At 34.7% G+C, this 26,920-nt stretch overlaps 2 protein-coding genes across 2 annotated transcripts in view; both read left to right on the forward strand.

Moving 5' to 3' along the window:
- The first annotated feature begins 308 nt into the window (after positions 1-308).
- On the forward strand, positions 309-9,070 carry LOC135682207 (uncharacterized). Its single transcript, XM_065196987.2, has 6 exons — positions 309-515; positions 2,239-2,322; positions 2,728-2,831; positions 4,299-4,394; positions 6,380-6,738; positions 7,438-9,070. Exons 1-6 carry the CDS (start codon positions 450-452, stop codon positions 7,872-7,874), a joined length of 1,146 nt encoding a protein of 381 aa, XP_065053059.2. The 5' UTR covers positions 309-449; the 3' UTR covers positions 7,875-9,070.
- Positions 9,071-9,918: 848 nt separating this feature from the next.
- LOC135682201 (tRNA wybutosine-synthesizing protein 4) overlaps positions 9,919-26,920 on the forward strand; it is a 32,389-nt gene continuing 15,387 nt past the window's right edge. Inside the window, exons 1-16 of the mRNA XM_065196983.2 lie at positions 9,919-10,957; positions 13,277-13,401; positions 13,716-13,794; positions 14,315-14,398; positions 15,257-15,353; positions 16,344-16,491; positions 16,985-17,051; positions 18,585-18,616; positions 19,762-19,852; positions 20,373-20,480; positions 21,192-21,276; positions 21,805-21,892; positions 22,405-22,523; positions 23,272-23,313; positions 25,731-26,060; positions 26,806-26,903. Coding sequence (XP_065053055.2) covers positions 10,925-10,957; positions 13,277-13,401; positions 13,716-13,794; positions 14,315-14,398; positions 15,257-15,353; positions 16,344-16,491; positions 16,985-17,051; positions 18,585-18,616; positions 19,762-19,852; positions 20,373-20,480; positions 21,192-21,276; positions 21,805-21,892; positions 22,405-22,523; positions 23,272-23,313; positions 25,731-26,060; positions 26,806-26,903 — 1,626 coding nt within the window. The 5' untranslated portion in view covers positions 9,919-10,924. The remainder of the gene's footprint in view (positions 10,958-13,276; positions 13,402-13,715; positions 13,795-14,314; positions 14,399-15,256; positions 15,354-16,343; positions 16,492-16,984; positions 17,052-18,584; positions 18,617-19,761; positions 19,853-20,372; positions 20,481-21,191; positions 21,277-21,804; positions 21,893-22,404; positions 22,524-23,271; positions 23,314-25,730; positions 26,061-26,805; positions 26,904-26,920) is intronic.

Consider the following 26,920-nt stretch of genomic DNA (forward strand, 5'->3'; position numbering starts at 1 on the left):
AAACGAACATTGCTTCTTAATGTAACTCACACAAGTATTCCTTAAAAAATGCAAAGTGAGAGACCATTCACTACCAAAAAAGGGTACGAATTTCTTGATGATTTTTTTCGGATTTCCAATAGGCTTTTTCCGAAGGGAATTGCCCCACGAACAAGGTGCTTAGTCAACTATGTCTCAAAAACAACAAAAACAAGTCACCATGTGCCATTTTGGCGATTTCGCGTGAAACTCGTGAATGACATGAAGTTCAACAAATAACAGGGCTTCTTAGGGGTCCTGCCGTTTTAGCACAATGCATTCTGGGTACGAATTGAAAATTTGTTCTCGGATGCATAACAAACATGGCCTCTCATAGATGAAAGAATGCTAAAAAAAACCTATTAAACGCAGAAAACTGTACGGTTACAATGTAAGTTATACAAAAAGGGGCTGTTAAAACATCAGCAATCATGTATCATCCAGAATATCGAAGGGATTATGACAGCTTGGAAGGCTTCGACAGAGTTAACAACAAGGTGGGTGGAAAAGAGGAGGCCTAAATGAAGTCGATGAACAACACAGTCGAAAATTGAGGCTGTATAAAGATAGAATCTGTTCTAATCTATTAAAAAATGGAGTTTCTTTGAGTTTTAATTAAAATATTGTACGAATAATTTTTTAGCTCAATTTTTATCTTGCGAAAAGGGTAGCCAGTGCGCAGCCTATGTTGGACTATTTTTCACACCCATTTTTCTTCAGATGAAAACATTGGGAAGCTAAACTGTGCAGAGTGAATGAGAACGTTGGTTTGAAAAACTGGAAAAAGCCCTCGCAAATTTATTTTCAGCCCACGTCCCGGGAGAGGCCTGATTTTAAGAATGATCTTGTTAATTAAGAATAACTGAATAGTTTAAGGTGGATAGCATTTTTAGTATTTGCTGATCTGAAAATAATAAACCTGTTCTAAACTTATACAGTTTTACTGAGTTTTTTTGAAAAAGGATCTTATTATGTTCTTGTGTGGTTGCTCTAAAATTTTTATCCTGAAGCATCCTTTGTTTAGGCTGTCTAGTGAGATTTAAAAAATAAAAAAATTCTACAAAATTCAATTTAAAAAAGGCTTTGAAAAAAGGAAAAATTTCACAACACATTACTTAGAGCTTTTTTAAAATACAATTTATCAGTTACATTGATAAAACACTACATTACATACAATACAAATGAAATAGAAACCCAATACAGTGCAAATATAAAAATGAGATAATAATAGCAGATTCCAATGCTTTCATAAAGGCACATAACTGTTATAATGCATTCTGTGTCTTTTAATGTAAAGAATGATTTTTTCCCCAAATAAACAATATGGAGCATTTGGATGTGATATGACGTATGAGAATGATAAAGGAACATACCTGTATTCTGAAGTAATGAATGTCATAAGTCAGACTTTAAGTCAGAGAATGAGAATTTTGGCAGAACAGGGGGCAGTGAATTGCTCTTTTTGTTTGTTTTAAAGGCAGTCTGTCTCCTCAATGATTGGCTAAAATGAAAAAGGCTGGGCTAGCCGCAATAGTGGACATTAACTTAAAATGTGAGCAAAAAGCTATTGGAAATGGCAAGAAGATTTAATTACTGGAATTGAATGATGAAAGTGGAAGCTTTTCCTTTAGCTGTTGAAATCTCTGTCGAAAAAACCAAACAAACCAAATTTTTCTTGCCACAGCTCCACTCCAACAGGAACATAGCCATTTGATTCAGAAACTCTGGAATCAAAGTTATCTCTGGTTGGTATAAATCGTTTAATTATCAATCAAGCTCAACAATGCGTGAATTTTACTCTTGCGAAAATAAAGTTGAGCACAATTAGGGACAGACTGCCTTTAAGGAGGCAAATTTTATAATATGTTAAATTAATAAAAGATACTTTGAAGATATTTATGAATAGCCTATTCACAAGAGAAGAGTGAATGGTGATGGATGAAAACATATCTTTGTAGACACTTTTAGGATTGTTGGAGTCCCTGCTGATTAATTACTGTCTTTGAACAACTTAGGAGGATATCCACCACAAACAGCTGGACCTGGCTTGAAGATGAAATTTAAAGAATTGAAAGATTTTAACATTTTAAAGAAAATTGTGATCAACTATTGAAAGTAATATTTTTACATCTTTAAAACTTATTTAATCAAAATTTTTGATGTGTTAAGATTGAGATTGATATCAAATTTGTTGTTTATTCTAAAATGATTTTATTCTAGTACTTAGATATTGACATAATCAACCCAAGAACACACATCAAAAGAGGAAAAGCAGTTTACACAGACTATGAAATTCATGTAAAGGTTGGTTTTTTAGTTTTTCAAAATCATGAAGAATATATTGTTGCTTGGCTCTGGAAACTGCTTTCAAAGCCAAAGTATAAGAAACAAGTTCCTTTGCTACATTGAATACTTTTGGCTCAGTAGAGATTTTGCCAGCTTCTTCAAAATTTACAGACCATGTCATACAATCATTGCTGCTGCTTTGGCACACCCATTGATCATGGCAAATATTGGTATAAGTTAAAAGCAACATTTAATGTAAATGGTGGGGGGCTATTATCTAAAGTAAATGGTGGACAATGACATTTAACACTGTACAACAGACCAGTTGAAAGTATTATTCACTGCATGAATATCTTAATCATACCAGGTTATGAATAGAAGGTAATTTCATCTTATCTGGAAAGTAATAAAATTTTCTTTCAGACAAATCATCCAGAGTTTGCACTCAAAGAATCTCGTGTGAGAAGAAGGTACTCAGAATTTGTATGGTTGAAGCAGAGACTGGGACTGAATGATGTCATGATGGTGTAAGTTGCCTAATGGAGAAATCCTTAATTTTTTTAAAATACACTCAAAATACAAAGCATTACTCAGAACTGATATCCAGTCACAGGTGCAATTTCATTGGCTACTCATCTAATAGGCAATCATAATAAAGTTTAGGGGAGCTTTTTGACATCTTTTATGAAAGTAAATTATGGTTCTTAAACAATTAAAACAACAAAAGTGAGTTTTTTAAATATGGAAGTGATAACAAACATACAATTAGGGGGAACTTAACAATAGCTTGTTTATGAAATGCAAGATTTGAGGTATTGTTCTGCAGGATAAATACTTGGTCGATTATCATCAAGTCCGCCCTAGATCTACCCCCGTTGATACCAATAACATGCAGAAGACAGCAGGGCATATACTTTGCTGACTACCTTTTGGCCTGCACAGAATAGTCGAGTGGCGATTCTAAATATTCATCTGGTCCGTATTTTCTGAATCCAGGACCTTGTTTGTCCCTCGAGAGCCAATCACCGCTTGCTTGACCTCTGCAAACGTCTTGTAAGCCAATCAGAGTCTACTTCACTTCTGCAATTATTGGCGGGAGCATAGGTGAGGATTGATTTAGCAAATTAGAAGCCTGGCTTGCCTCTGCAGCAGTTCAGCCAACTAATAGGAATCAGAGTTGACCTATGCAATTGTTTACAGTGGACCTATGCAATTGTTTGTTACAGCCAATGAAATAGCAATTGACAATCGCTGCTTCACCTTCTGCTAATCTGCTAAGAAAAGAACGTCTGTTCTGTGGTCTTGTGATATGACCACTGTGTTTGAGAAGTGGGGGGCCCTGGTTCGAATTCTACCGGAGTAGGTTTTCTCAATACCTTTTTCCTTTGAATTGCAGATAAATTTAGTCTTCCCTTTGCGAGTCGTTTCCTTAGAATTCCTTTCTTGTATCCCCTATTCAATATCAGAGATACAAATTTTATTGAGAAAAGTTTGTACCTTTCCAACACAAAATGGCGTAGCTTATCTTTCTGACAACCTTTGCATTGCATAGGTCAGAATTCAGGCTGGATCCCCGCCTGCTAGTCCATTTTTCGAAAAACTCAATGACCTTGAGGAGAAGGTACTTGTGGCTTTCACAATCATTCCTTGAAGGCATTCTTAGGAATTCAGCGTCCTTTAAAGTTACCGTAATTATTTCAAAAGCAGACACTAAACTACTGCGAAAACTGGCTGTTATGGAGGGGTGTACCACTCTTTCCAAACAGCGTACGCGTTTTTTAAAACAATAAGATTTTAGGGATTTTTTTAGGATTTTTCTCGAAGCGAAAAGAAAATAATTTTTTCTGAAGGCGTAAAAGAATTTCGCACGGTGATGTGCCATAGTTCTTCTTGTAGCCTACTTTCTTAGAAAATTGTGTCAGTCGATACTTTGTGTCAGTGTATTCAAGTTTATATTCCGTTTTGTAACATATACCATTATTTTTTTTAATCAGAACTGCTCCTAGCCTTCCTGGTAAAAGGTACATTGGACGATTTAAAGGTTCGTTTCTTGAAGAAAGGCGACAGGGTTTACAAAACTTTATGAACAAGTAAGCATGAAAAAGTTTTTTGAAAGATATTAAATAATCTAAAGGCGCTAGTCAGATAAATTGGTTAGAATATTTTGGTTTTCATAAGTTGAATTTTTGAGCCACTGCCAAAAGCCTTTGAGTAATTATTGTGGTGTTAGGGAATAAATTAATTGTTATGTTTCAGCTAATCGGATACCTTATTTTCCTTCTCAATCTGATAAGCTGTTCCTTAATTAATATTTTTTAAGTTTATTAAAACGAACACCACTTCAGACAACACTCATTGCCTAATACTGCACCAGAAAGATTATGTATTCAGTGCTTGATATTGTCGTTCTATGTTAATATAACCAAGAACGTATTGAAACATTAGAAATATTTTTGTTGAAGATAGAACCTTAATGTCAGAATTGCCATTTAAAAAGAAGCAAAATTGTTAGGTTTTATCGTGGAAAGTTAGTTTTGGGATTCTTGATATAATGGCTCAACGGAATGAATATTAGCTGCAACTTTAAACAGTAGATTTCTGATATGATATTGCGAGGGAAAGCAAGACTTCCTTTCAACCTTTCTCATTCTCTTCCAACGACCATTAGTGAAATTTTCTCGAGATTCGTATGCAAGAGTTTTTTTGTATCACATAAATTTTTTTTACAATAAATGCTTACGTCTACATTTAACTATAATTCCTAGTTACTTTACAAAGTGTACAACACTACAGGGACGGGACCACAGAGAGCAAAAGACAATGACTACCCTGTGGTCATTAACATAAAAAGCATATAACAGGTAGCAGCTAAATAAAAACAATTACGGACACCTACAAATATAATTAATTACTGATAACTGCTATAACCCGAGCTTGATTTTACATGACCCAAAATGCATCCTTCTCCCTACTTACTGTCACCATTGAAATTTTGCTGCCCCAGAAGTCCACAATCGTTACAGCCAGGCCTTTCCCGGAGAGGCCTGGCTACCGCCATTGTTGATATGAGCAGGGTGTCCTCTTCTCTATCACCGTGTGACCACAGAATAGAAAATAGGCAGAAGGGTAACTCTTGTCGGTTCCTTTATTGTTTTTGAAGCCTGAGTCAACAATAGAATTCCTTAAGTCCCCTTTAACCTCGATTTCATTAGACGAACTTAGCCATAAAAAATTGTCATTCATTAATTAGATATAAACGAATTATGATACATAATTGAATTTGTTCACTATCATGGGGCTTTCGTCTCAAATAAAGTTGTCTACTTTCACTCTTTTTTAAAATTTACCCGACAGATACATGCTAAGTCTCGTATAAGTTAACGCATGCGCATGTTTTTTCAGGCTTCACCTGATAGGCAGGAGCTCCCCTTCTGCCTAATTCCTACTCTGTGGTGTGACCATTGGCACAAGAAATTCACAGTTGAAAATTTTTCTCAGAGGAAATTTTTAACCACTGATAATGATTTAACTGTTTTATACACTGCGCAAAAAGTTGGGCAGTTTTGTAGGAAAAAAATGCTACACAGAAAGAACCGATCTCCTATATTTATAACACAATAAATTCCATTTTAAGAATAGAAGCAATCAAAGGTTGCAAAAGTATGCCTAAGAAAGTATAATGTTTAAAGAAATATTCTTAATGACTGCAAGAAATATTCTAAAATCCATTTCAAGCTAATCATCTTAAAAATTGGTCGACACAGGTTTTAAAGACTGTTTTTTCTCAGTTTCCCCCCTAAAATCTTAGAGACCTATCCACGGGCCTGATTATAAACATAGCAAAAGTTACTGATAAAATCTGAAGTTTTGTTTTATATTTATGGGAATCCTTCAACGACATACTTTCATCGCATAATTGAGGTTTTTCAAAGCCACAATCATGAATTTCCAAAATTATTTGTACAGAAAATTTTCTTCCAAAAGTTTACTGCCAAAAGTTTACTGAAAAACATGACACTAGCTCGACATGATAGAGACATCTTTGATCGGTTATAAGTCAGTTGTTTCATTTCAGGGTTATTGAAATAAATGCATTCCTTTCGGAACCTGCCTTGCATTTCTTCCTACAAAGCACCGTGTCAATACCAGACATGGAGTACCATTTGTTGCACGCTAACTTGCTAAGCAATATTCGTGACGTAATCATTCACTCAAACGATGCCAAAGAAAGAAAGCAACGAAGAAAGCTCTCGATTCAAGCTAAATGTCAGCCATTGCGAAGGAGCTTAAGTCTCGATAGTTTACAGCAACGTCCAAAGGCTAGTAAGATGCCACAGAATCAAGAAAGTGGGCGAGGGAGAGGCTGGTCTCGTTTTATTGGGGAAGGATACCACTCTTTTGCCATGTCAGTGCCAGACACAGTCGATTATGGAGGTATTTTTCTTACTGTTCGTTTAACAACATCGTCAGCATTGTCGGCTTCAGCAAAAGTCAATCTACGGGTATTTTGTGTTCAGATCCAGGCTTTTAACTCTCATCATCAACGCTTTTCATGCTTTAAAATCCCACCTTTCCAAGAAGAATTTGGTCACTATAACTAAAGACCGGATAAGAGGGTGGGAGGGGGGGGGGGGCGGGTTATAATAAAGGTAAAATACATCCTATTTTGGAATAAGCTAGAATGTGGCCTAACTCTGAAAATTTAATTGAAAGAAAGTACCTAAGTGGGAAATCTTTGTCACTGAAAATATGCTTTTGTTACTAGCAAAATAGGTCACCGTAAAAAGAACCTAAGAATCTTGGAACGTACAGACTGTGTTTCTTTGATTATTTGAATGGCGATTCAGGCTGAGAGACACGCTATTGTTTACTTTTAAACAATTTTTGTCTCAGAGAAAATATTGAAGAGCTAAAAATATACCCCTTTAAATAAGGCAGCAGCATATGCCAGTACTAATCACTATGTTGGTTGCAAAATTTGACCTCATCATTTCAGTTCCCTTAATTCAATTAAATGGTTTACAATTATTCTTGAACTGTGTATATTGATCTTTCTTAACTTTGGCAAAAAATGTTCAGTTTGATGTAAAGTTACAAAGTAGCAACACATAACTGGAATGATTTTGTTTTCAGGGAGCTTGACTCCGTTTCTGCAGCGTCATGTTTCGAGCACAGCATTTGTGCTGCCAGGGGGAAAAATTCGACTCGCTGGATCTCGGCGGCAGTCGGCAGCAAAAACAATAACTGTGAAGGAATCCGTTGATAAAAGGAGACGCAGAAAAGTGCGACACTCTAGCTGGCATGGGCCTACGCATGATATGACTGACTTTTTTCTCGATGATTACGAAGTGATCGGCCATGATGCTGTAGAACAAACAACTATGAGCGACATTGAATCAGTTTCAATTTCAGACACATCGCAGCAGACCCATTACGACTCACATTCGTCGCAAAGCAGTGATGATGGGATAGAGATTGACATCACAGAGAGACTCAAAGAATATAACGTTATATCGCTAACTGAGGTCATTAGTTACAACTGGGATCAGCAACTCAGCCTATACGAGTAGATTATTTATTTGTTAACACTGTGTGTCTAATCTTTCAACTTAAATCGTTTAGGGGCCTGTTAATATAAGCGAAATTGTCCCACCTCTCAGGCCATAATCTGGCAGGGGGATGAAATCATCGAATGTGTGTATGCAGATTCTATCCCACCTTCCAGCTGTATATGGAGAAAATCGTCCGACCATCCAGCCTGTGTGCTGACAAGTTGGACGAAATTTGATCGTGTTTATATGAAAATTTCGTCCCATCTTCCAGCTGCATCCCACCTCCAGTGCAGTGGGATCTTACCTAACCGGGCTGGCGTGTTTTCCATATAAACGCAAGACGAAAACACAAAGGATTCTATAGAAGAATGGGGTCTCACCACTCAGCTTACAGACTGGAAGGTGGGATGAATTTCTCCATATAAATAGGCCTTAGAAACAGCATGGCCAGAAGATCATTTGAAGCTCATGGGTCCAGACGTAGACTACATATGACAAACTTCACTTTGATAAAAATCAACGTCAAGTTTTTTGTTGACGATTCCTTTTCTTTGGGATATTTGTAGGTAGTGTCAAGGCCCTTTTGATACCGTTATTGAAATTTTTATATTAACCTCTTAAAAACGTTCGGTTTCTTACTCGGAGCTTGCTAAATATTTGCAAATATGGTTGCGTTTTCAGAATACTACGACCAGTCTAAATGAACCGAATAGAAATTACATTAAAATTGATATATATTCCCAGGATGCAATGCATTCATCAGAAAGGTGAAAATCTTTTGTTTATTGTAATCGTTGACTGCATTTAAAGATTGTTTTTTTCTCTCTCTAACAGTGCAAGAAATGATCTTAAAAGTGGAAATCTAATCTCATTCACAATTATTGTTTATCTGAAATGCAATTAATATATCGTTATCCATAGGATTCCTGTATGACAAGTGTATGAAATGTATGACAAGATCTTAATGTATGAGAACAATGTACCTCATGACAAGTAGAGCATAGTCAGTAGGTAACAGAAAAAGGGGATAGAAACTGGTGGAATACGTTTCTGGGGGAGTTTATGGGGACAATTTTTTACTTTTGATGCGGGCGTTTTTTTAGCTAGAGATTTTCAACTTAGTAACTCATTTTTGGTTTTCGCAAGTTTCCTACAAAATTTGTTGAAGTGTAGAATTAAGTAGAAATACAAATTTAAATTATTTGTAGTAATCATTTTTGACATGTCTATGGTTTCGATTACCACTTTAAATATCTTAGATGAGACACATTGTTGTCTTTCTAAATAATACGTAATTAACCACGGCTGAGTTTTAAATAGAGTTATCAAGTGTGACGTCAAAAAAAACTATTTTTAGAATTTTCTAATTTTTACCAAATAACAAAAGAACGCCATATAATAGTCCCATGTATGCAAAAACAGTTAAATGTGTCAAAAATCGGGTGAGCTATGGCCAATAGAAGATTTGAAGTTTGCTAACGGATTACTGTTATAAAGGCCCAGTTCATAAAGTTATGAACTGAGACCAAATGACAGAGGTGTGATGGGGCCAGAGCTTGTGCCCAACTGTCTCGGCCAATTCTTGATACCTTTAACTGATTTTGCAGATTTAGAGGTATTTCTTAATGCTTTTCAGGTTATGAGAAAAAATTTCAAAAATTCTAAAAATAGATTTTTGTGACGTCATCACTTGACAACTCTATCGACAAGAATGCTCTTTGATCCGAGAGATTCACTTTGAGGTAATTGCTCGACCCGATGTCTCTGTTTTTCTAGCCCGTCAAGCTTAGCAAATATTTCCAACAAAGTATTTGCATTCCAATTATTATTATTTTAACATTTTGGCTGCCACCGAATGCTTGTAAGATGATGAACAAAATGAATATGAAAGAAACTATTGATTGATAATTTTCCTTTATCTTTATTTTGAAAACTTATTAAAGGATTAAACCAGGCAAAAAATTGAAAAAGATTCTATAAATTAAATTTAAAGAAATTTTGATAGATAAAGGTTTTTTAATCTTTGTTTAGCAAACAGTGGCTTTCGATGACGCAGATTCATGTGGTACTAGGCTAGTTTTTAATGTTTTATATGTTCACTTTGGATTTTGGGCGCATATTAGTTTTGTGTTTCGAAATTGTATCGATGCATTCATATTATTTCAATCAGCTTGATTATATTAGCTGCTACTCGTTTGTCTTAGTTTGGTGTTCCCCCTGAATCGAAGTGTGCAAACAAATGAAAATCTATAATAAACGATTTCAGGTTCATTAATTTTTATGTTTAGCAAAAGCGTAAATTTTCAGACACCTATTTGCCGTTTGTATACGTACAATACAACAATAGCACAAAACCATTAAAAACGACTACACTAATCCATCTACACTTTCTGTACTCCCATAGAAGGGTGGACAATAAATTGTTTTTACTGTTAAAATGTGGAACAGTCCTGTAGTAAAGGAAGCTGAAGCAACAGGGATAGGGGAGAAACAAGGGGAAATAGTCAGTCAAGTTACTATGTCACAAGACTGGTATGATCTTAATTAAACATCAAATTGAAGCTGCAGTGGGAAAAATAGAAACAACAGAAATTTCATGGACATTTGTTCGTGGCTTGTTCACCCTGAGATAGACAGACAGTGCTGAGATTTGGCACCCCCTCCTGCAGGCCAACTTTGGATATCTCCGCTTCAAAAATAAATGCGCTCCAGCTATGGCATGAAAGGCAAGATGTTTGGACTATACATTTAATTTTAGGTTGTCACAATTTTCAACAGAAACTGGAAAGATCTATTTTTGGCTGTATGACTCTTTGGCTGCGCACTAAAGCTCGCTAGGGGTGAAATAAGATTAAGCTTTGATTCATTTATTTTTTGTACTTATGAAAGCAATCTTTTGATAATAAAGTATGCTAAAAACATGTATTCTCTATCGAGCCTCGTTGCGATTTGGCGGGGGAAATCAATTCAACAACAACAACGCTGCCGTGACGGGCCTAAAGATGGTAGTAGAACTGATAATCGGAATAAGCCTTGTTTCGAGAAGCAGTTGCTGAAAGAAGCTGAACATGGGGTCGAAATATAAAGGAAATGAGATTAACGTAAGGAAATTTTTTTATTTCGCTACCAAAGGCGTAATTGTCATTAACCAGAGCCTCAAATAGATACGAATGCCTGACCCTGAAATTGAAATGCATTATATTATATACTGCTAAAGAAATCTCTTTTCCACAAACAAAATCAAACCTGACAAAGTAATTGCCAGTCATCTATACATGTAGATATTTCAAGCAATTACTCCCTTCGTTTGGAAGCACGACCGATACAACCTTTATCTCTAAAGGGAACGGGTTTCTTTGTAGCACCGCAAACCAGCAAATAATAAATTAATCCAACAGAGTCACTTTGAGACAAAGGTGACTTTGATAATTCCACAACGTCGATATTTATTTTCCTTGATTTTTCGTTTCTGTGAGACCAATAAGACTAAACATATATTGAATTATTTCCTTAGCAAATTCAGATTGAGTTTCTAGGTGCCCGGAAATCAGATGCTTTTCATACATAAATGAACAAAAGTGTCACGAAAGACGTAATATTTAAACTAGAAGAATAAAAAAAATGTTTGTTACTGTCTCTTGAAAATCTGAAAACTAAAAGTTTGATATACTTTTTTCACCTAGGAGTTTTTTCTTCTTCTGCCAAATAGTCACAATTAAGTCCCCAAATTGAGAAGTACTTTCTTTGATGCTATGGAGGACAACAGGCCACGAGCTAAGATTAAAGAGACAAACTAAGAACTCAGATGTAAAAATTTTTGTGCCTGGGAAAGGAGTAGGTTATAACAGTGAAATTCAGTTGATCAAAACAACATTATGGAACTTAGAAATGACACCATGCTCCAAGAATGCAAAGTAATTTCTGTGGGTGGGGAATTTTTTTCTGCCACTTATGCTTGCCAGGAATTAATCATTGCAAAATAGCAGATTAAAAGCTACAGGATTTTATCTTTAAATAGCATTTTTAAGCCTCATGGTAAGGCTGTGTGCGGTATTTACATGAAGGTTAGTGCTGCAACTGTGCAGATTAACCTATATTTACAAAAATGTGCGGACAGGACATGAGGAAAAGTTATTGCAGGGGAATACTCTAGCTTTGCAGTCTGGGCTGGGTTGAGGCACTGCAGGTTCTAGGCCAAAAATACTTTTGGGGCCCTATAAGAATATCAATGTGATGATAGCATAAAATCCATTTAAGAATTTTTGGACATTGAACAAATGATAAAAAGTGCATCATGAAAAACTTCAAAATTTGCAAAGTCAGAAAGATCGGTTACAGGTTTTGTTTGTTTTGATCACATATGACATGAGTATAGGCGTTTCCCTATCAAAGCACTGTACTTTGGTCCTTGTTCTAAAATGTATACAATTCAGATTAAAACTTCATTGATTCCACAACATTATTTACAATGATAATACTGTCAAGAAATACTAGAACAAAACATTTATGTATTCTTTAAAAACTTAAGGCTATTGAAAACTTTGAAAGCTTGAAAACTTGCCTATCAGACACTATAGTGTATAAGACACTGTTCAGGTGCTTAAGGTCATGAGTGTTCTGCATCAATTTACAGTTCAAAGTTTTATTAGTATTTGAATTATTAGAATGAATGACCTGCATTAAAAAAGAAAACACATTCCTTGCCCAGAAAGGCACTCAATCGAGCGCGCGTGCCTAGAGCACATCAAAAATAGTCTTGGAGAGTGATTTATTGAGCCTTTCAAATTGTAAAAACAATATTTCCACAGAGCAAAGTAAATTTTTGACATTTGTTGAATAAACTTGATCAAGCATAAACAATCTTCCAAACAGATGGCAATATAATGATTCCCTAAAGATTACCACTTGAGAAAAAATGGGCTTTATCAATAATCCGATACATGTCGCCATTAAAGTTTTTTGCACAATCTGTTTTTTGCACAATTTTGCATGATTGTCATTCCATCTAGCAGTTTTGGAATCTATCTACATAAGCACAGAAAAACCACTATTGCGTAGAAAAAAGAAGTTCATTTTCACCTTAGGACTCCATTGGTACATTCTCAATAGGCAAGCGGCACTTATGTTTTGGCTCGATATTTTGCCAGCTTGATACCCAAAATGGCGCACAATGGTCCATCAAAATGCTACAGTTTTCAAAATTCTCAATTGTTATCTTTTTACATATTGGGGATCTATTAATATCCTATTTTATGTGGAACCTGCCAATTTTTAATAGCACTGTTCTCCCTGATCAAACAGGTTTTTTGAAATGATACTTGATTTATTTACTTTTATAATGTATATGTATAATGTATAATGTATATTACTTTTAAATATGATAAATATGTGTAATGAATATTGTGCAAATCTGCCCATAGGTTCAAGGTACCAATGATAGCAGCATTGTGAGCAAGTGCTCTATGGCACATGTTGGCTACTTCAAAGATGACTTTTTAGAGCATTTTGTTCAGAAGAAAGCAAGGAGGTCTCCCCTGATTAATAGGTAGATTTCAGTTTTTTCTTACAGGAAGCATTATTCTATTTACTTCTACTCATTTTAAAATGTCATGTAGCTTTCTTATGTACCTACTTAATCCCTCTTGAATGATAGAATTTATATTTTATGGATTGCATCAAACAGTTGATTGGATAAATAAGAAACTGAGATTGCATATCATGATTTACATCTGGAGTAGATAATGTATGTATTTATCAGGCTTTTGAAGTAGATATACTCCAATTTATTCTTCTCACTCGAGAATTCTTAAGGATTGCAAGACATTCAGCAAAAATGAGATGATTTGTTATATTTTATAGAGGCTACTATGTCAGAGCAAGGGCTATGGACTTTGCAATAAATTTATTTCTTCACCATTATAAAGAAAAGAAAAAGCAGGTTTGCAGTTTCACCTTTTTGATTGACATTATAAAGGATCAAGACATTTTTCGTGTAGATGGGAAATGGGGTTTGATCCATGCTGTTGAAGCTTATGCGGTTTTTTAGATCACTTTTGGAATTATATAGAACAGAGTTTTTTATACTCCTATATGTGTAAGGAATTACTGCAAGAAGTTATTATTCAAGTTTTTTAATGTATCAAGCAGTTATTATTTCAATACCAGAATCTATTCACATAATTATAGGCACCGCGGAGCGCTGAGAAAAGTGGGGGGTCTAAAAAAAGTGGGCGGGGGCTAAAACCGTATAAAAAGAGGCTTTTCTGGTAGTTTGATACTTAATATTTGGCATTTTTTGCAGAAAGTGGGGGGCTAAAGCCCCCAGCCCTCCCTGCTCCGCTGTGCCTAAATTATTGACTTTATGGTTGCCAGAAACCATGTAACTATACACAACTGTCTTTGTTTCAACTTTTTAAGTACAAATAACTATACCTTTTTACTGCTTTTATGACAAAAAGATCATTTCACTTGGAGCTGGCTTTGATTCATGCTATTTCCGTCTCAAAGATAAAGCTTGTCTCAGTAACACCAGATATTTAGAGGTGAGAGTCGATATAAAACGTTTTTTAATCTTTGACATGCTTTCGATAAAGAACTCGTAGGTCACTGGTTTAGGAATGTTGTCTCTTTAACTACATTATTGACTGCAAAAACTCTATTAGCTTGGGAATACTCTAAAACCTTATCCGCCATTTAAGACAAACTCTTTAAGATCGGACCTTTTAATGCTAACCCTTGTGACGTCAACCCATTTTGAAACCATTAAGGTTTGGCGTTCAGCTGATAATGTATTCCATCACGAAATGGTATTTAGTCACGTTTGTTTAAAATTTTACCAGCAATCTTCCAGCGTATTACATAATTCATTTGACTCTTAACCAATAGAACTGGCTATATAAGTTAATGTGTGAGAAGGAAGAACCGCAGGATAGGCTGTCCGCCGGATTCTGTGAATCTTGCAATGAGATTTTAAAATGAAAGATATACAGGAACAAAGCAATACGACGACGAGAATCCAATGTCACGAAATAAAATTTTCAAAATAAATTAAATTTAAAGAGTATACTACTCTAGAGATTTAAAGAGTAGACTATTTAAAGAGTAAAGAGTATAAGTTAAGCTATTTTGTGCATACTGTTTTTGATGGCTGTTGTTTATACTGTATGTTTTTAATCATCTTAGTTGTTTTTTGTCTACTAAATGATGGTAACTTTGTACTTCTAGCAACATTTTAGAGCGAATAGTCAACGTCTCTTTTTGCTAGCTGTTTTGTTGAAACTGCTTGCCTAGTCTTTCGTCTCTAAGGCTTCCCTCACACATAGGCAGAAAATATTATGGATTTTTCAGCAAATGGTCTGTGATTTCTTTACAGATGCTATTATCTTAATTCAACCTAACAGCTAGATTTTCCTGAAGTTGTCCAGCGCAAGATAAAACTCATCAAATCAAGAAAAGCATTGTCATCTCTAGTAGATGGAATAACAGCTAACCAAAACGGTACGTTGTATTTCCTTGATCGTATTTTCTGGTTAAAGGCAATGGAGAGACGCCAAATTGATTCAACCTATCTTTCAATCAAAAATAGTTAGTCAGTGAGCGTGATGCCATTAACATGCTTATTAGTTGGTTAATATTGATTGATAGATGGCCTAAGCCACTGAAGAATCTATCGATTCTCTGTGATTTTCAAGGGGCATCGATGGGTGTGATTTGGGCGTGGCAGTGACGTCACAGTGACGTCTGAAAATTGAAAAAAAAATTGACTTTGAGGCCGAATAACTTTTTCTGTGTTTTAGTGTTAGGAAAAGCTGAAAATTATATTTCTTTAAATCTTTACAAGCCTTTTAGGTCCAACATAATTTGCAAAGCTAAAAAAAGATACAACGCTGATTGTAAAGGAAACAAGTTTGTTTATGGGTTTTTTTCGGGTCTCTCAATTCCTATTTTGCTAAATTTCTTCTAAATAATGGTTTTTTTTATTGTCGGATATAATTGAGCTGACCGATACATACACGAATTTTCCTATGTTGTTTTAATGCAATCTATCCATTATTCAACATGTCTAAGTTAGCTTTATGTTAAAATGACGTTCATAAGTTCTCATTGAAGACAAAAAATAAAATTGATTAAAACAAAGGGAATAGATTTGCAGATTTACAGCAAGCATACAAAACATTAGCACAGCCTTGCTTATCTGAAAGTTTAATTCCTTGCTATATCCATGTTAGGATCATGAGCTTCTTGAACGAACTTGCAAACGTTTCTAATAAATGTGTTAGCGAGTCAGTGATGTCTACATATTTAGTGAATCTTTTTCTCGAGTCTCGAGTTTTAATAGAGTCTTTTTCTTAAATAACCTTCAAATATGATATTTAGATCATGCTTTTTGCTGTTTTAATGTTTCTTATATTTGGTTATTGTAGAAACATCTATTTTTTAAATTTATTATTGTAGAATTCATCTATTCTTTAAATTTTATTATTGTAGAATTCATCTCTGAAGATTACTCAATCGTTGGCTGTGATTTAACGAACCTAGATCGGTTGCAAGAAGTAATTAGAAAAGCTAACTTCAGTCCAGAAGACTTCACACTGCTATTTTCTGAAGTCGTTTTGACTTACGTTGAGAAAAAGGGGTATAATGTTTTTGCTGAATTATAGCACGAGACATGAAATTATTTGTTGGCAGATAACAAGACCAAATATTCTTAAATTTTTTTACCTTTATAAGACATCAACCTCTGAAAACCAGTAACTTTTGTTCAGTGACAATTTTGAATTTTGATTTGAAAGATTACTATCATTGTTACTTGGCGTTTTGTTCTAGTGATGGAAGTTGTAGAAGCAATCTAAGCTGCAATATTTTTATTGTTTGCTGTATCGAAACACAGAATATCCGTTATTTCTGGTTTTGTGTGCTTTTGTAGCTAGTTTAAAATTGAAATATTTGCTACACTTTTATCTTTGTCGTGTTTGATTAAAGCTTATTGTAGACATCTCAGGGCACAAAATGGTGGAAACTGTTGGAATCAGATGTAGTTTGATAAGAAGTACTATACCATCGATGAATAGTTATCAATTTATTAACTCATTCTTTGAATTTCTAATTCTGTTATTTTCTTTTCATAGTTGTTCACGTTTGATTGAATGGGCAGCCAGAACATTTCAAAATTCAGTGTTTATCTTATATGAGCAGGTTGGTGCTTTTGGAACACCTACCCCTGTTCTATTAATGCATTTTTATCTGAAGACTGCTAAGGATTCCCATGACTGAGACCTTTAAAATTACCATTTAGAATGGTGGTACCTTGCCTTGCTTTCTTTGTTTCCATAAAATATTTTCAAGCAGCTAGGAACATTGATAAAGATCTGTCAATTTTCTGGATTCCTAGGTGCTGGAATTATAACATCATTGATACCATCGTGCAACAATGGTATTCCATACCTTGTCGAATATTCGTTTGCCACTTGCAGTTGAATTCTGCTCATTTTTGACATTGCATTGAAAGAGCATTGATACTATCCTGCTTCACCATATGTCAGAAATCCCAAATCATTGAACTAACAACGGTACAAACACAAACTAATTAATGTGCTGCAGTTTGTTTTCATTTGGGTTCAGGCCCATCTAAGTACTCTGCTGTCTCTCTGCTTTATAATTTTGTCATTTGTTATTTTGTCAGCTTAAATCTACTGTAGAAATTCCGTAGACAGACATCGGTGGAACCAGAATTACTTTCTCTTTCTACATTTGTAGGCCATTGTCTGCAAAGTAGAATTTTGTCAAATAACAAGTAAGGCGACAAAAAAAGGACATCGTGGAGTAATATTCCAGTTTCTATTGACGTGAATTCATTTGATAAAATTCAAAATATTGACATTCCAGTTAAGACGTGTAGTTTAGACAAAAAAAGATCAACCCATGAAATTACAGTAAATTGACATTCCAGTTGACACAGTCCGTGTAGTTAAGACAAAAAAAGATCAACCCATGAAATTACAGTAAATTGACATTCCAGTTGACACAGTCCGTGTAGTTAAGACAAAATTCTTGAACTTCACGTCTGTCTCAAACTAGGATGTCAATTTGTCTAAACTACACAGACTGTCTCAACTGGAAGGTCAATTAACTGTTATTTCATGGGTTAATCTTTTTTGTCTAAACTACACGTCTTAACTTGAATGTCAATATTCTGAATTTTATCAAACAAATTCATGTCAATAGAGGTTGGAATACTACTGTCACGATTTTTTTTGTCGCCGCACTTGTTATTTGTGTGGTCGTTAAGCTGCATTTCCCAAAGTAGAAAATTATTGGCAAAATATTGTCACCCTGTTTATTTGAGCTTTTGTATCCTATTACTATAACAACGTTTCCCATTGGCTTTTTTTTAGCCCAAACATTTTCTAAGGCTGTTCGAAACTGCTCCAACAGTTAATCAGTTAAACAGTTAAACTTTAATGTTTATTTATTTAAATATTTCATTAACAAGGTCTTTCAAACTTAGCTGCTGGTATTTTAAAAAGTGAATCTTTTTTATCAAAATAGCATATATTTCAGTTGTCTCATGATCGTATTGAGCGTGAAACTCGGAGCTGCTACCATCCTGTTCTATGCACCGCAGCTCGTACCGCTCTGCCTACACGGCATCGAGCGCTTTATGGCATACCGTAAAACAAAATGCTTCATTGGCAAAAGTTGTTATCAGAAATGTTATTCTTTATCTAGATACAACCTGATGATGCTTTTGGTGCTGTTATGTAAGTGTAAAATTGCTTTCTTTTTAATTCATTCAGATGGGCATTTTAAAGGCTTTACGTGCAGAAATTGTAATGTTTATTCGTTAATACCTTGTTCTTGTTAACACGCAAGGAGGTGTCAGCCTTAACTATACCAAAACCAATTTTCTTTATAGCATCTTGAATGAGCTCCTTCACCAGATATATTTTTCTTTATAAAAATACTTCACGTTTTCAATATTTATTTGACAGCAAAATTTATTTTTACAATGTCACACACAGAATAGGAAACTTGTTGGATTGCCGAGTATTAAGTATTCAAGGCGGGTCAAGTTACATTTTTCGTCGAGGATCTTTAGGTCATACATGGGGCTCATGTTTCTTTACATCTTGTAAGCAGGGACAAGAAACTTTACAAGAATAGTTAATTCATGCCAACTGTTTTAAGATATCTTTTAGTCCAGTTTAACATTATTTCTAACGGAACTGAACATTTTTCATAATAATGACCGTCCAACAAATTCAAGCAGAGATGGATACCCTTGGTGCCAGAACCTCAAGATACCGGGGATAAAATATTGTAGACTTCTACGGTAGCAAAGAACCAGTGGCGGTTTTAAGGGGGGTCCAGGGGGCCCGGGCCCCGCAGTCCCTACAACCGCTGATGCAAAGAATGAATGGATGCCGAGGAGGGAAAGGAAATTTTCTAAACCTCGCTCCAATAAATATTTCTGTGACTAGTTTCAAACTATATTTCTGAGACTAAATAATGGAGGATTTGGCACCCAGGGTAAGAGATGCATTGATATTGAAATTAAGAGGTCTGAACCCCTTGTTGACACAAGAAGATGAAATTTTTCTTTTTTTCACTGTATACCATGGCACGATCTCTAAAAAAGTCAAATTGAACAAACGAACGAATGTAAAAGTAAATAAGCCATTCTTCCTTTCGCGTTACATCCGATCCGTCTCTTGATATAAATGTTCTGCTCACCTTTGGTCATTATCCGACTTTCATACTCTGAGGATTTTTGGACGATGAATACTGTAGTATGCTTTGTTTCTGCCCTTCCGTCCTATCTTCGAATGTCTTTGTACTGATAAACCTGTGCCCAGTTCGTACATTAATCACAAGTGCCCAAGTTAACATTCTTTATTTTCTCTAGGCTCAAACATTTTGAAACGCTTCAGTCGCCTCTAAGATGTATACGTGAATACCCAACTCTGGATTCGCAAATTCAGCGCTTCAAGACGTTGGTATGTGTATAAGTGATTTAGATAGAAATAGAAAAGCACGCTGTTTCAGAAAGAGAGTTGAAGAAATCATGGAAAATTACCAATTTTACTTAAGAGCACAGGAAAAGCTTCTAGCTTCCGTACCCTCTCTAACAACAAAAAAACAAAACCCAACTTGTTTTGTAACTTAACGACAGAATTAGAATTATTATGATATAGTGGTTATGTAACGACTTCATAAAATTTATTATTAAAATGTTTGTTGGTTTTAGATTATCAAAAAACCTTTGAAAGATTCAGCAATTTTTTCACATGCAGGATTATTTCATTAACATTGACTGATAATACAAAACTTTTTAAAGTAAAGTTATATTTTTCGCTTCTGAATTTACTCTTCGGACCTTCTTTAGTACTTTTAACTATCTTTTTTGTTGATCTAAATGTTAGTTTTTTGTTTTATTTTCTTATATGAAATTATTTTTTGTTTTATAATTAGTTTAATTCATTAGACAAAGAACATAAAATTATCTTGTTTATCAAGGGATGGCAGCGCTGTAACGCCATGGACATGAATGAATTTTATCACAATATCGTTTCACAAGAAGAAAGGAATCACGTGGAAGATATTGAGTCGTTTGATGAATTTGAGGTGCTGATTTTTACATTGGGTAGCTATTAGCTGAATTGCTTTACTCATGACTTTAGGGGATACACCGATTCGAAAGAACGTAACTGATTCGTAACTGATAACACCTCTGGAGGGACCATTATGGAAACAAGATCGTATTGACCTTTTTTAATGCTATCCCTGCCATTTTTAACCTGGGGTGTTTTTAGTCTATGTTTTTAACTTCTATCTGTAAATTTTATATATCTGTAATTAGGTCTTTTTCTTAATTTTAAATTGTAATTTATTTGATGGCACAATTATACATACATACATGCATACATTCAAACGACGCAAGTTGTTTTAGATAGGTTGTAAATGTATAATGTGTAAATGTCTTGTTAAGTAGGTTTCTTCATATATCAGAAATTTTCTTTAATTTATGCAAATATCTTGTTTGTCTTTCCTATTCTAAATAAGCACCATAGCTCACCTAAAATAAGTTATTATTAATATAAGTAAACGCTGAAATACACTCAGAGAGAGAAATTGTAATCTTCCGGGTCACTTCCTGAGAACTCTAGTAAAACGGAAAATAAACAGTTTACTGACATGCTTGCTTTTTGATGACCATTCTCAATGATTTTATGCATGCAATTCCTGCTATTTCAGCTCTTTTTACACATGTGAAATGTAAAATGGGGTGTATAACGTCGCTCATTATATTTCGACTGTATCATTGTTTTTTCAAAGGAATGGCACTTGAAATGCGCTCACTATGTCCTCGTCGCGGCATTCACAGGATCGTGTTGCCAGTTGGAAGAACGTATGTTTGCAGGTGCGTCCGAATATAATCTTAGTTTCTTTTTACTCCTGCTGTATTATCAATAAACCTGGAGTCCCCCTTATACTTCAAACTGAATGTGAAATTGCCAGGAAGCAGGCATGTAAATGCCGGGAGGCGTGTTGTGGGGGTGTAACACCTCCAATCTTCTTGAACTTTTTGAAACATTCCAAATATTTGATAATAATCGCCATAGTCTTAATGGCGATTATTATTTAGGTCAGAGAAAGTTGTTATATAATACTAATGCCAAAAGGATTCTCATCTTAGAATGAAACAGGTATAATGATGTTACCGTATAATGTTAATGATATTGACGTTCCGTAAGTATAAGCTTAAGTTTTTGTAGAAAATTACAGTTGGTTCATTGGCAAACGGAAATTTATACCCCTTAAACGATAAGACAAAAAATGAGAAGTCAACGAATTAATCCGTTTTTTAAACAAATCTTTTAGTTTTTGCATTTTTTGAATGACCCATTGCTCGTTTTCTTTTACTTGATGTGCTGCCCTGGTTTTTCAGCTGTAGAGAAAAATAGAACCAATTGTCTAAAAGCAGAATCAATTATATCGTGGAAATCAACTAATGAAAGCATGGAGTGCTTTAAAAGGTAACAAGAGATTGAACACACGGTAAACGCGTAATGAAGTTGCCTTGGGCCCCTTTAGTAGTGGCTCCTTAGCATGTGCATTGAATTTGACCTTCATATCAATGGGCTATCAAACTTTTGGTAATAATTCTTGATAGAGAAAATTAAAAAGACCTGACTGAACATTTAAATCATACCTCACAAAGATAATTTTCGTTTTGCAATAATTGTTGCTGGATATACCCTTGTCCTAAATGCTATGACAAGATCAGGAATGGAACTTTTAAGGGTGGTCTTTATGAACTCTGTCGACGAATTTTTAATTCTTATTCACGTTCTACATAAATTTACCTAATAGAAAAAGATTGCTGGAATTTGCGTGCTTGCTATTTCTTATCTTGCTTCTTGAATATCTAAAGCATGATTCCACACTATTAAGTTAAATACAGTCTGTAGCAATCAATCAAATCTTTGGTAACGATCGTCAGCACTTTGACATTAAGTTTAATAATTAATAATTTTTCTTTCGTTAGGTTTGGCCATGAGCTCATCAGACTTGAAAACGACATTCTTTTTCTAAACGGGGGTTTTGGCTGCTCAAGTGGCAAGCATCAAAGGCTTGGAGATGGTGTTGTTTTAAAGCTAAATCAAGGTAATCGCTGCAAACTTTACAGTTCTCACCACCCACAACCTTATTGCAAGAGTCATTGCTAACAATGGGCCTTTGCGAGCGTGGCGACGGTCCAAACAATGGCAGTAATTGATTTTAGACAGTCTAAAACTGCATTATGGGATGCTTACGTAGCGCAATGGCTCATTGTTAGCAATGAGTCTTTAAGCCCTCCATATAAAAGTTAGTATAACTTTAAAGGCGCTATTTCTCACCAAATGTAGATAGTTGTATTTCACATCTGCTCACTTCTGGCTTTACGATCTCTCACTTTTTTTACAAAGTTATTGACAGCAATTTTTTACAATTGCGTTTAGCTGCTTCCTTGAATTTCCTGTTAACTCGCCGCGTAATCAAATTTTTTATTATAAAAGTAAAAGCCCCATTTCCTCACATTTGTTTTGTTTTTACAAGCCTCGGCACAGCTGTTCAGACATACGCCTAAAAATGTCACATGTTTTATCCAATACTTACACACATCCCCTTCCAAAGTTGGAAAATAAATGTTTTGATAGCAGCGATATAAAGGTCGGGATGAAAAATCTCTGCCCCCACCAATGGAGATTCAAGCTTCTAATTTTAGTGAAATTTTCTGTTTTCAGCTTGCTCTATCAATGCTTTACATTCTGTTACATATCAATGCTCTATCAATATTTGCATTGTGGGTAATTATTACTCCAGAAGAACTTTCTCTCTAAAGCTCTAATTCAGGTTTGCAATATTTCAACAGATAAAACTGCAAATGGTTTTTACAGTTTTCCGGTTCTTCCAAGTGAGTTTTTTTCACACTTTGTTTAGGCCTGATCTTCTCTAATTTTTTTATATATCAACTCCACTTATAGATATTATTTTACACGAAGTACTTATTTACTAGCTTTATTGATTTTATGCAAAAATAACACAAATACATCGAGATATTGACTTTTGTACTCACTCTGGTATCCACTCATCCCCCTGTCCTTGTTTTTCTTTTCAATGCTGGTGATAAAAGAGATTTGTACTATCAATGCTAAGGAGCTTCCCATTCACAAGAGCGAGTCATCAAAATCACCAAGGCTCATGCGCGCATCCTATTAATAGACAGTAATTTACTTCTTAAAGTAATCATGTCTTTGCTTATGTAGATTAGGGTCGAGGCCAGCGTTTTGTTTCCTTAACTGTCCTGTAATGAGGTATATAATTTGTAAGGCAAGGAAAATTAGTTAGAGATCATAATAATTGTGGCTGGTTAAAGGTTCAACAAGATACGATCTTAAGAATTCATGGATATGTCAGGTGGCTTGATTTTTAGCCTAATGTTTGCCTGTGAATAAAGCATTCGTTAGCAGCGAGTAAAGCATGTCTGGGGTGATGAAAATGGCATGATGATTATGTTTTAGGTATCAATCTCCACGGGGTACTCAAGATACCCAATAAGGGTTTTGTATATTGCTGTTAAGACTGAAGCTTTGTCATCTAAAGATATGGTTGCCTCCTGCTTTGCTATTAGGGTTTACCTTAATGCCATGCGGCCATTATTCCAATAACATCTCTGAGACGGGGGCTGCCTCCATTTTTTTAGAACTGTAGGTTCTCTAGGTTCTACCAATATAACATAACTAGGTTACCTTTGTTGTGTAGAAAAAGACGGCTTTAATTTACATTATCCAGTTTCACACTTATTGCGATCTTTAGAGCTATTTTCATGTCCGTCAACATTTTTTTAGCTACCTATGATGTAACTTTAAACAGTCTTATTCTATTTTGACAATTACTTTCTTTTTAATTATTAGCGTCTAAATATGTATTTAATGTTATAATTAATTGCTGGAAATATATATGAAATGAGACAGTAACTTATACGGCATCGAGCACTATATGGCAGACTGGTAAACAAAACTTTTCATAAGCTGGTCATTAAATAATCAAATAATTGATATCTAGCAATTTAATCTAGCTATTAATTTGTAATTTGGCAAACCTTTCTCAAAAGTTGGTTATGAATGTTATCGGCAAGACTCAACCTATTGAAATATTTTTGCTAGTGACATTTTATGACAGTGTTTCTTTTAATTATTAAAGACAGCTTTCACTATCTTCACAAAATGAATAAGGTTGTGATCATACTCTCAGTTGTTTGTGATATTTTTGTGCCTAGAAACAGGTATTTGCTTCTCTGCCTGCATGGACCATTTATAATCCAAGTAGTTAATCCTTTAGCTTAAAATCTAACGTCTTTTGAATGAATGATTTCCCAGGAAACGAATAATACTTTCTTGTCGTCTACTCGAAAAACAGTTTAAAAATTGATTTGGAAAAGCAAATATTTCAAGACGCAGTAAAGTTTATCGTCTGACACTAACTGGGCAATAGTGACTAGGCAACCTTTTCATTTGAGTAGTCACATTTCTGATTGGCCTATTTCGATCAAAAACTAGGTATATATCTTTTCTAGCTTTGAATTTTCGATAAATGTTCTATAGATTTTTACTCTGTTGGGTGTCAGACAAAAATCTCTAGTATGTCTTCAAATGTTTGCTTTTTTCAAAGCCATTTTTAAATTCTGTACTTCAGTAAATACATTTTAGTATCTAGAATGCTTTGTCATCATAATCAGAGGGCCCTCGTTTGAAAGCGAGCCGATTTGATTTTTGCAGCCTTGCAGGTACATCCCGGTACAACCTACGGCTGTCTGCTTTTCCCAAATGGTCTTATATATTATCATCCCACAGATGCATTAAGTTTATGTGAAATGTTAAAACTGATTAGAATTGTTTTTATTTCGATTTATAGTATTGTATTTAAAATTAGCCTATTTCACTTACAAGTTTAGGGAGCTTTTATTCTTTAATTTAAAAAAAATACTTGCATCAAGTCTGTCAATATTTCACAATATACTGTAAAAATAAAGTTAAATACTATTTCATCCCGGCATACGGGGCTTTTTTGGTGTAAATAATTAATAGTTTGAAGTGGTGTCTAGTAACAAAAAGATTTAAAAAGGAATTTAGGACGAAATTAAAATAGCTTGTTTTTCAAGGGAGTTTGCAATACTTGACAGTCATTTTTATTGCTATCATGAGCATAACAGTACCAATCTTTCATATAAATAATTATATCTCTGTCTATTGCTAAATGATCATTGTCGTGACATTTTCATTCATTGATCATCAGTATTGACGTTTAAAGTCTTTGATTTTCTTTTACCAGGCAACAGAGTATTCCACACTACAACGCTACTGAGTGACGGATCGATATTCCTGTTTGGAGGAAGAGAATCTCCTTTAAAGCCGTGCACTGATTATGGGATATTTCGATTGGATATTGAAGTTGATTGTGGTAATGCTGCAGAAGTAGTTGCTGCTTCATACTCAGATTTCATATGGAAAGGGGCATTGAGAAAAGCTGCGGTAAGCAACGATGCAGTCACCAAGGTTTCAAATGACGCAAAAGATGATCCAAAGAGATATGAAGCAACTGACGTGGTGGAACAGCCTTGCTGTAGATGGCGACATTGCGCTGCGGCTGTTTGCCTAGCAGGTGTAAACATTTGGATATTTTCTGAACTATAATTTTTGATCCCCTATTTTGCGCTTCTATAACATTTTTATATGTACTGCATATAAAAATTCACAAGACAAGTCTACCTATTACTTATAAGCTACTATACAAACACTACAGAAATGATATAACATTTTTACAGTGCGCAAAAGTGAAAGTTGCATTGCAAAGGCAGTTGTTGCATAGCTTGATGTATATTTGTTTATATTTAAGCATCGGGTTGGCTAATTATCAATCTAGCAACAGCTCTAAAAAGGAACATTTTGAAACATATATAAGCTTATCTGAAACCTAAAACTCTTCAGAGTATAAAATATCGAAACATCTGACACCATTTTGGAATTTTGTACCACCAAAAATTATTTGCAATTATTAATTTCTTTGATGATTGAAGGGAATTCAAAAATCTGGACGAGCAGGATTTTGGTCTCATAAGAACGAAGCAAAAAGTGAAAGACATTAACTTAAGACAACTTTAGGTCGCCAAATGTCTTCTTTGCTAAAACAGATAAACACCCAATAGATCTATCGAAGACAACTTTTTATCGTGCTTTTTTTATATCAGAATCTTTTGCTATAGAATTGAAATACTGTAAATTAATAAATAAATATATTCTCATAAAGATGTTTTGATGCAAACTATTTTTATGAAGTTCTAGGTGTTTTAAAAACTCAGTCGTAACGGTGAAAAATTTTTTAACTCAGTTTTATAATTTGTATAAAGGTGAAGAGTATGTGTTGATACTTGGAGGACGGAATGAAATGAAGGATACATTGTCTGATTGCTGGCTTTTTCACACCGAGAAACATAAATGGAGAAAGGTACTTCTGGATTTCTA

This window comes from Rhopilema esculentum, chromosome 16 (genome assembly GCF_057945365.1).
Source record: "Rhopilema esculentum isolate cy_ngs chromosome 16, ASM5794536v1, whole genome shotgun sequence".
NCBI lineage: Eukaryota > Metazoa > Cnidaria > Scyphozoa > Rhizostomeae > Rhizostomatidae > Rhopilema > Rhopilema esculentum.